Source organism: Cryptomeria japonica, chromosome 10 (assembly GCF_030272615.1).
Source record: "Cryptomeria japonica chromosome 10, Sugi_1.0, whole genome shotgun sequence".
NCBI classification, from domain to species: domain Eukaryota; kingdom Viridiplantae; phylum Streptophyta; class Pinopsida; order Cupressales; family Cupressaceae; genus Cryptomeria; species Cryptomeria japonica.
Genome location: NC_081414.1, coordinates 683,733,744 through 683,744,544, shown reverse-complemented (window position 1 = coordinate 683,744,544; position 10,801 = coordinate 683,733,744). Strand labels below are relative to the sequence as shown.

The window sequence follows — 10,801 nt, the reverse complement described above, 5'->3', positions numbered from 1 at the left end:
TTCTAGAGGATTTGGTGCAAGAGGAAGGAGTTCCAGTCCAAATGTCCTTGGGTGCCCAATCTCAGCATGAGGTGCTGGATGGGGATTCCAAGAAAGAGGGTCGGGCCCTATCTTTGGAGAATCAATAGGATGTTCAAATGGTTATGGATTTTCTTTCCCATGTTCAGGACAACAGAGATCTTAGTGAGTCATAGGTCCCAGAAGGTGCAGTGGTCATGGAATCTACTCCTCCTTCCACTATAGTGGCCTCAGGTTCAATGAAGAGTAACAAAGCCCCACCTATATTAGGCTTGTAGCAGAAGACCCTCAAAAAGGGTTCTTTAGACAAACCTTTAAGGAGTGGATGAAAAATGGATCAGGAAAAGGTTAAGCTTATTGGTCTGTGAAGGCCATTGATTCCCACTTCTCTCAACCACATAAATGATTGTGCTCTCATGGAATATAAGGGGGTTGAACAAAATCCCTAGACAAAAGGTTGTTCGCAGGTTAATTGACTCTAAGACTCTCGATGTTGTTTTTATTCAAGAAACCAAACTTTCATTGGATGCTTTGGCCAGTTGTTCTTTGCATGTCTAGCCCCACAGCCTTTGGTAGGGAGTGAGCTCTCATGGTAGTTCAAGCGGGGTTGATTGCTTCTGGAACTCGAGGAAAGTTTCCTCTTTGTGGTGGTTTTCTAGTAGGTCTTCCATTTCTATTGTCACTTCTAGCTTTGAGACTAGAGAAGGATGCCTCTTCTCTAATATTTATGCTCCTACTGATCTTGTGGGTAAATCTCATCTTTGGGATCACATCAATATTGTTCAGGGTCAGGATCATTTTCTCCCCTTGATTTTGGTTGGACATTTTAATGTCATTACTAGTTTGGAGAAAAAGCGAGGTAGGTTATTCAAGCTTGATCCTTCCTCAAATTTACTCCGAGATAATATTGGTCTCTTGAATCTCATTGATGTGAAGCCAATTAATGGTGTCTTTACATGGAATAATAGTAGTAGTGGTGTTGAGGCTATCTATGAAAGTCTGGATAGATTTTTCGTTTCCTTCAATTGGGTGCATGATAGGTGGTCCACCAGTTCAAAAATTCTTGATTGGAGGGGTTCTGATCATTAGCCTATTAAGATTTCTATTACATCTTTTAGAACCTCCAAAAATCCCTCTTTCAAATTTCAATTGATGTGGCTTCATGATTAGTCATTGAGGGATCTTATGGTTGATTTGTGGTATGAAGGCGTGCCTTCCCACGGGCGGGATATGTACTCCTTTGGGAAGAGATTACAACATGTAAAATACAGGCTGAAGAGGTGGAATAAACAATGTTTTGTGAACTTGCATAGACACAAGATGGTAGCTCAATCCAAGATGGATGAGGTTACGTATCAAATTAGGGATCAAGTGATGACTATGGAGCTTAGTATGGCCGAGTCCCTTACTCTAAAGGACTTAGAAGAGTGGGAGTTGTGTGAGGATATTTTCTGGAAACAAAAGTCTCATATGGATTGGCTCCAAGAAGGTGATAGAAACACTTCTTTTTTCATAATTTTGTTAAGGCTCGGAGGTATGGTAACTCTATTACCTCTCTCATTTCTTTAGAAGGGGTTCATCTTTCATCTAAAGAAGAAATTGCTACGGAAGCTATCAGTTTTTTTTCTAATTTGTTTACCAAAGAGGATCCTGAAGCAATGGTTGAAGAGAGGCCCATCTTGAACTGTATTCCCCCTCTTGTCTCTATTGAAATGAATGATGCTCTCTTTCACCCCATTTTCTTTTCTAAACTTGAGGGGGTTGTGTTTCAATTGAAAAAAGGCAAGGCTCCTGGCCCTGATGGGTTTCCTATTGAGTTTTTTCAATAATTTTGGGAGATTATAAAGTATGATCTTCTAGATGTGGTTCAAGAATCTCAGAGGAATAAACAAATACTCAAATCTATGAATTCTACCTTCTTGGCTCTCATTGCTAAGAAGGATGGGGATAATAGCTTGGATCAGTACAGGCCTATTGCTTTATGTAATGTTGTCTACAAGATAATCACTAAATTGATTACTGAATGAATCAAACCTCTCCTTTGTACTTTGGTTTCTAAGGAGCAAGGTGGTTTCATTGATGGAAGACAAATCCTTGATGGATTTGTGATAGCAATGGAGGCTATTCATTTGATGGCTTCCTCTAAGGAGAAGGCTATGTTTGTTAAACTTGACATGGCCAAAGCTTATGATAGGATGAGTTGGGATTTCTTACAGAAGATCCTTTTGGCTTTTGGTTTTGGAGAAGAGTGGGTGAATTGGGTTCTTAGTTGTGTGACTTCTACCTCTTTATTAGTTCTTATTAATGGGGAACCCTCAAAATTGTTTAGCACTTTGCGGGGGCTACGACAAGGAGACCCTTTATCTCCCTATTTATTTATTCTCATGAATGAAGGTCTTGGTAGATTTCTCACTTCCTAGGTGAGACATGGTCTTATTGAGGGCTGGAATTGGAGGAATTCTCTACCTCCCTACTCTCATCTTCAGTTTGTGGATGACACAGGTTTGATGGGCAGGGCTAGAATTAATGAGGCAATGAAATTTAGGAGAGCTTTGGATATCTATTGCAAAGCCTTAGGTCAAAAAATTAATGAAGATAAATCATCCATATATTTCTTTAATACCCCTCAGCTTATTCAGAATAGGATTGCCAAGATCCTCATATTTCTGATGGGGTCCCTTCCATTGTTGTACCTCAGAATTCCTTTAGATTTAGGGGTTCAGAGCAGAGATTTTTGGCAAGGAATTTTGGATAAATTTTGTTGTAAGGTTAATTATTGGACTTACAGGTGGTTATCCTCTACTGGAAGGGTGCTTCTTCTGAAGACTGTGGTGCAAGCGCTTCCCATTTATAGGTGTTTTATGCAGGCTCCCCCCTCCAGCTTTGTGAGAGAGTTAGATGCTCTTTGTCGTCAATTTCTTTGGTTTGGTAATTTTCTTTCTTCTTAGTAGAGTTTAGTTAAACAAGACTCTTTTTGTAGACCACGACATGCTGGGGGTCTTGGCCTCAGATCTATTACTCTATTTAGCAAGGCCTTGGTGGCTAAGTTGTATTGGAGGTGGTGTGATAGTCACGATTAGGACTGGGCCAATATTCTAACCCACAAGTATCTCCCTGGTGCTAATGATCACGAGGTTCCACGTCCTAGTTTAGTGGGTAGGGGTTCTTGTATCTGGGATACTCTTAAAAAAGGTGCCCAACTTATTAAAGATGGTCTTTTCTGGATTTGTAATAGAGGCTCTAAAACTCTTTTTTGGCAGGACTCTTGGGATGGTCACCCTCCTATTCTGTCTAGTCATCCACAACTTCAGCCTCTTTGCAATATTTTCATTGATGTTGGATGGGTTAAGATGGAGAATTTTAAAATGGTTAGGCACATTGGACAGGTTAAGGTGACTTGTTGGAAGGATCCTCTTGAATGGCCCTTAGGTGGTTTGGATGAAAACCATGTGGTGTTGGCTATGTAGTTCTCTCAAGGACAGATATTTTGACTTGGGGTCCTAATCCAAAAGGCAACTTTTCTATTGTTGAAGGTTATGCTCAACTTGATGAGCAATTGCATGGCCTGATGGATGTTGCCTGGTGGAAGAAGGTTTGGAATAACTTCTCTTGGCTGAAATGTAAATTCTTCTTATGGCTGGATGCTCAAAGGAAATGCCTCACGTGGGAGAATCTTCGTAAGGGAGGCTTCCAGGGACCATCTATATGTTTTCTTTGTATGCATAATGAGGAAGACTTCTCCCACTTGTTTTTTCTATGCCCTTTCTCTAGGGAGATTTGACACAAGTGGTGGGAGGTTTCGCAACATTCTTATTTTCATGCTACCTCCTTAATTCAATCTTGGGATAGCTTGGGCAGACCCCCGACAAAGACCTCTTTTCTTCAAGTGGACTGGGCTATTGAGCCAACCCTTATTATCTGGAATTTGTGGTTTGAAAGGAATCAGAGGGTCTTTTGTGATTCACATGTAGGGAGTCCTCAACTATGGTAGAAGATAGTTAATAGGCTTCAGGAGACAATCTCGGCTAAGTGCAACTTGTCTGAAAATGTTGATCCGAGTGATTTTATTATTGTAAGGAATCTACAATTGGAAAACATTAAAATGGACTATGTTGCTAGAAATAGATCTCGACATGCAAAGAAACATATAAGTAGAGATGGAAGGTGGATTCCCCCTCCTGCGGGAATCTTAAAAATTAATGGAAATGGCTCTTCTCGTGGGTATCTTGGACATGCGGGTATTGGAGGTATAGGTAGAGGTGATGATGGTTGTGTTATTTTTTTCGAGTCTATTTATATTGGGCAGCACTCTAACAATCTTATGGAGGCCCTAGCTATTAAGATTTTTGTTGAGCAAGGCTATTCTTTAGGATGGAGGAAGATTATTTGTGAGTCGGATTCTCATATTGTTGTGGACATGTTGAACAAACAAAATTTAAATGATGTGAGTTGACAATTAGCTTATGTGTTCAGATAGATTTTACAACTGTCTAATACATTGGAATTTGTCTCCTTTTGTCATATTCCTAGGGAGTGGAAAGAGTGGCTAATTGTTTGGCCAAGTGGGCTTCATAGCATATTGATGGTTGGGATTTAGTGGAAGGGATAGTCTACCTTCTGATTATCTTGAAACTTTAGACAGGCTAATGCTAGAAGACAGGACGATGCAAGAGCACCCAGTGGTGTAGGAACAAATTCCCTTTTATGTTTGCTTTATTTTTATTGTCATTTTTTAGGCCCTTCGAGGCTCTAGATGAGCTTGGTTTTTGGTGTAAGGTCATCTCTTTGAGGGCTTTCCGAAAAGGTATTATCTTTGGAAATCCGCCGATCGGATCTATTGCTATTGTCACTGGACTTTGTACTAGTGATGCTGGTGGTTCTTTTGGGATCTGTTTAGTTTTTTTGTCTTGGTAGGCCTAAGGCTTGTTCTTTGTAATTCTGTGATTTCTAAATAAATCTTTACCCCTTTTTCTCAAAAAATACAAAAAAACATACACTCCTTGATATTTCCACCATTGTACAATTATTCCTCTCCACTACCCCATTTTGTTAAGGTGTGTAAATAGTGGTGATTTGTGTTCTTATGCCAAGGAGGTCATAAAAATTCTTAAAATCTCTTGAGAAAAATTCTCTACCATGATCAGTCCATAGGCATTTAATTTTACAACCTTTCTCATTTTTGGCAAGGTCTTTGAATCTTTTAAATGTATCAAATGCTTCATCCTTGGAATTAAAAAAAGAAAAACCCAACAACATCATGAGTAATCATCAATGGAAGTAATAAAATATGATGAATTACCCAAACTATTTGTCTGCATAGGACCATAAATATCAAAATGAGTCAATTAAAGAAGGTAATGGGCCCTCCATTCTTTCTCTTTAGAGAATGGCTCACTTGCATCTTTGCCTTTAGAATAACCCTCACGAGGTTTCTTTGTATTCTTGAACCTTAGGCAACTGAAAAATCAAAGCTTTTGATGTAAGAAACTTCAAGCTACTATTCAAAAGGCCATACCTTAGATGCCACAACTAGGTTTTGTCCTTACATGCCATATTGACAAGATGGCTACTATGTTCACCAAACTTCAATGGGAACATTCTATTCTAGGACATAGGCACTATTATAACTACATGATTACCTATATTTTTATCATAGATTGTATATTTCTAGTTTTCAAAAACAACCTTATAGCTCTTTTCACATAGTTGCACAACACTTCATAAATTATGCTTCAATTATGGAGTATAAAAAGCTTCTTGAAAAAATTTCATACCTTCCTTTGTAGGAACATCCATGGCTCCTTTTTCTACAACCTCCAAAATGTTATCATTACCAAGCATAAACTTGGATTTAAAACTTTCATCCATGTTAGAAAATAGGTCTTTATTACCAAACATTTGGTTAGAGAATCCCGAGTCTAAATACCAAACACATCATTTTCAGCTTTTCCATAGGATAATTATAAATTACTTCAGGAAGCCTCTTCACTCTTTTGAGTATAATTAGTATTTTTATTGTTATTAGTTGATCTAAATCTGCAATCTTTTTCAAAATGGCCATACCTGTTACAATGGTAACATTGGATATTTCTCTTATCAAATTGGCTTCTACCTCTTCCTCCTTGACTACCTCTTCTTCTTCTATTTCCTCTTGAATAATTCTGAATTTGGCCTCTACCTTGGCCTTGATTACTCTTGGAGCTACTACTTGCATCTTTATTCTTTGAAATCTGAACTTTACATGAAAATGCTTTCTCATCAACATTTCTAGATGAATCTATCAATATTTCCTCATGTGACATAAGAGATCCAACAATGTGATCATACTCAAGAGTGCCCAAATCATTTCTCTCTTCAATGACGATGGCAACATTATTCCATCTTGGTGTTAGAGACCTCAACACTTTTTTATTCACAACTTCATTGCTCATAACGTCACCCAAAATAGCCATTTTACTGACCACATCTTTGACCCTTATACAATAATCACTCACATTCTATATTTGCCGCATCTTTAAATTTTCAAACTCCCTTTTCAAGGTTTGTAGCTTGACAACCTTGATCTAATCACTGCCTTGGTAAGATTCGATTCGAGTATTCTAGGCATCCTTTGCTCACTTTTCATCAACAATTCTCGGAACACAAGCTCTACTGAGAGCAATTTGAATGTGAAATAGTCCTTGTGCATTGCTCTTCTTGACTTCCTTCTGTGCATTGCTCTTCTGTGAAACAGTAAGAAACGAGAAATCTTTGAGGACGAAAAAACTACAACATCAACTGACACATCCAACACTAAAACCAAATCAAAATTAGCATGAATCAGAATAAGGATATCATTCTCAATATATATTATAGTACATTATCTTTTAATCTTACATCTTTCTTTTCAAATTCCAAAACTAAATATTTAAATGTTAGTGCTCCCAAGAAAAAATCCTCGCTATGGAGATATAGCTACGAAAAGAAGCATTCATCCCTCCACTTTGCGGTCTACCATGATAGAGATGGGTAAAGAACGTGTTATTCCAAAACTATTTCGAATCAATGCTGCTGAATTTTGACCGACGCAAATAATCTTCCCCCGCATGTTCATAAACATGTTCGTCATGGACCTGACAATAGTCGTTACCTATCGATATATTTGTAAAAGACTTAAAAGCACCCAACAATAGAAGTTCTTGTTATCCAAAACTAGTTTGCCAAATTGGACATGATGGGCAACGCAATTTTGTTCAGATGACATCATGGGCGTGTTAAGATCATGAAGTTAGATGGGCAATTGTTGAAGGTGAAGGGGCCTCTCTTAGTAAATCAAATCCTTGCAGATTATCCAGGCCATGTCATTTTGCATTCAGAAGCAGTTCGTCATATGGGAGTGAGAGCAAAACCTCTGGATGGATCTGCAACTCTCAACGCTAGGCACCTCTATTTTCTTGTTCAATTGTCAAAGTTGGAGAATCAGACACGAAGGGTTCGTTCTGAGATACCCACGAATCCAAAGTCTAGGCTTGAAAGTATGCTCTTAACGCGGAGATCCATTTCTGATATTTCTCACGGGAATTGTGAACCATCATCAGATACAACAATTTCTAAGACCAGTGAAGATAATGGAGTTCTTCGGATTAAAGTCCGGTTTAGCAAAGTTCAACTTCTTGAAATGATGGCAGAGAGCCAAGACAGATCTGAGAGAGTGGAAAGAATCCTAAATTCATGCCTCAACCATGCGAAATTCCAGCAAATGGAGAGAGGAAAGGTGAAGAAAGATTGGGAGCCAAAGGAAGACAATTTGCCATGGAATCCCTCCCTAGAAAGTGTACCTGAAACTTGTTAAAAATGCCACGTCCTTATCGTTTCCTACGGTTTTGCTTAGATAATATTTTGCTTCAGCACTGTAATGAATTAATAAAGCACGGTTGTGATAATTTTTTTTTTATCTATCATAGGTAAAGCATGTGAGGTTTCGCCAATGCACAATAGAAAGGCCTTCTGAGTGCATACAATTCGTTTTAGGGATGACATATTGCCTTCTGTAAAGAACAGAAAAATCTGTAGACGTGTAAACTGCAGATTCATTACAGGGAGTTTTTGAGTTACGTGGAGACCATTGTATGAAAAAGTTGCAAGAAAATTCAGCCCGTCTGATCTATTTTATATAATTCTTTCGGATTTAAGTAGTGGTAAGTATTTGTTTTGCTTTCTATTGTGGAGAGGAGGGCATGTCTTGATAAATAAGATAGTCTTTACATGAATAATTACATATAATTGTTTATATAATAAAAAAATTGTAGGCGATGGTCTATATAGGTTCCAAGCTTCAGAGAATATAGTACAAATTTATTGGAATGAATTTCATAGATTACATGTTTGAAAATTTGTAATAATTTAATGAATGAATTCTAAGGATCATAATTAAAATAGAGACATGGGCAGCCTAGCACCAACAAAAAATAAACAAAAAGCCCAACAGAAATCAAGGAAAGAAAAGGTGAGCTATCTCAAATTCTTTGAAGTCTCAACAACCTCCGCCTCCAGTTGGTTCGTATTCTGAGCCACTTTCTTCAAATCATGGATATCCTATAGGGTTTTGTCTATCTTCCTCTTCAAATTGACACGAGTTCTCTTGCTAGGACCCATAGACCCCTCGTTACCTTTTTCCTTCTCCAATATCAAGTCCACAACTAACTTACGCTGATAGCCCTTTTCAAGATTCACCACCATGGTATTCATGCTATCTATAGTGGTCTTGATAACACTGTCGCTAAGAGACATAATGGATTGAAGCATATCTTTTATGCTATTCAATCTCTTCTAGAAGGCCACAATATTATGCTCATAGTATTTTTTTTGGCTTCCCATGGCTTCAACAGGTTTAGAAAGGCAATCAACAATAGAAAAATTTTCCTCCTTTGTCCAAAGCTCACTACCTTTAGTGCCCTGTTTTAAATTTAGGTTCCTAATCTCATGAGAGGCCCACTTCATAAGCTAAAAAAATCCACCATCCCATTTCTTGCTTCGCCAGAATGTTAGTAGGGAACTCTTGATCTAAATTTAAGAGGTGATCAGTATTCAGCTGAGTAGGAAAATGGGGTCTATTTTTTTGTCTGTAGAAGGATAAGAGTTATCCGAGTTTAGGGGAGACAAGGAGCCTTGATTAGAATGTTCAAAGGAGGCTTCCTCAAAAGCCAAAGATTTACACTTGAATGAAGGGCAGGCCTTAGGCATTTTGCTGCCACATTTGGTTCTAGAGCCAAGGGGTTGGGTAATAATGCTATTGGACTCCTTAAACTTCCCCTTCCTAGTAGGTGGGGGATTGTCAAGCTTCTTTATGTTTTACACATTCTTAGGAGACACAAAACTATCTTCCTCCATATCCATATTCCAATCTTCATCATTGGAACTGTGGGTTTCTGATTCCTCATCCTCCAAAATGAAAATATGGGGGTAATTAGGATTAGTAGAATTGGTCTTAAAATGCTCATAAATTAAAACTAGCAACCCCTCATGATAAACAAGATTAACACTAGGGTTTTCCCTATGCTCTGTAATACCAGCATCAAGGGAAGACATGAGGTAGAAGGATAAATAAACCCTCACCTAGTGTCTAAAATGATTGAGCAAGACAAAATGGTTCCCAAAGGATCTCGAGTAGCAGCCACCCATGGTGATATATTCCATGATCACCTTTGGCACTTTCCTCCAAAGTGGCTTGATACTGACCACATCATAACAACTTTTTTTTTTCTTGACCAGTATTTTCCTTTCCTTGTTAGTTTTGGGAAATTTCTGCACCACCAAGTTAGAATATTTTTTGTCTTTGTACAATTTGAACTCCTTGGTAGATAAATCAATCACTTTAGCAATTAAGTTCTCATCAATCACTAAAGACTTCCCAAATAGAGTAATTTTTCCCTCATTCCACCTTTTTGCAAATATCTTAGTTACTTTAGGAACCCAATTATACAACTTTACAATGTAGGGCATTAATTTCCCCCTTCCCCAGAATTCTCCAAATAGTCAGGTTGTCCCTTAGCCCTTCACACTCCATAGGTTCAGCACAACATCTTTCTCCTCCCATTTTAGCAATACTGGTGCCCTCAAGTAAAGAGTGGTTTAATAGAATGTGCAAACAAGTTAAAAACTATAAGATCTCTCGAATAACCTAGAAAGCATGTGAGAAATTATATAAAGGACCTCCTCTAACCTTCCCATGATAGCCTACATGAAAAGTAATAATGGCCATGCCGATCATCAATATTAGTAATGTGACAGGATACTTCTACGTATCCTATGTGATCTATCATATCTAAGAAGAGCTTTGACTTTGTCCTCTAGGTTGTCTTCAATAGTCAATCTCTAGAGGATGTTAGGTTGTGGATAGTGTTGATAAAGAGAAATTACCTGATACCTCAAGATTAGTAAGTGCTAACCAGGATTAGGGTTTAGAAGGTATCAAGGAGGAAGTGTCTAAGATGGTAAATAAGACTAATTTAGTAGATATGAAGATGACTCGTTGTAACATAGTCTCAGATGGTAATAAGGATGTTGGTGTAAATAATTATTCATCTTGGATATTATTACACTTACTTAAGTTTACTTAGGAAATGCATTTCATAGTAGTTTCGGTATGAGACACTTGGGTGTTTGTGCCACATTGGGATAGTGTGTGTAGGAGAAATTCCACCTTTTATGGTGTTGATCTTGTTGTTACACTCCACACTCAGTGGGTGATCCACCTCATGTGGACTATTATATTATTTCTCCTACCTACCCACACCTATTTCCT

At 38.1% G+C, this 10,801-nt stretch overlaps 1 protein-coding gene across 1 annotated transcript; it reads left to right on the top strand.

Moving 5' to 3' along the window:
• Window positions 1-7,279: 7,279 nt before the first annotated feature.
• On the top strand, window positions 7,280-7,849 carry LOC131063410 (uncharacterized protein At1g66480-like). The gene has a single exon (XM_057997217.1). The coding sequence runs from the start codon at window positions 7,280-7,282 to the stop codon at window positions 7,847-7,849; it is 570 nt and encodes a 189-aa protein (XP_057853200.1).
• Window positions 7,850-10,801: the final 2,952 nt, after the last annotated feature.

What these genes read in the sequence shown, in the direction of transcription:
- LOC131063410 (XM_057997217.1), top strand. Translation starts at nt 7,280, where the DNA reads ATGAAGTTAGATGGGCAATTGTTGAAGGTGAAGGGGCCTCTCTTAGTA.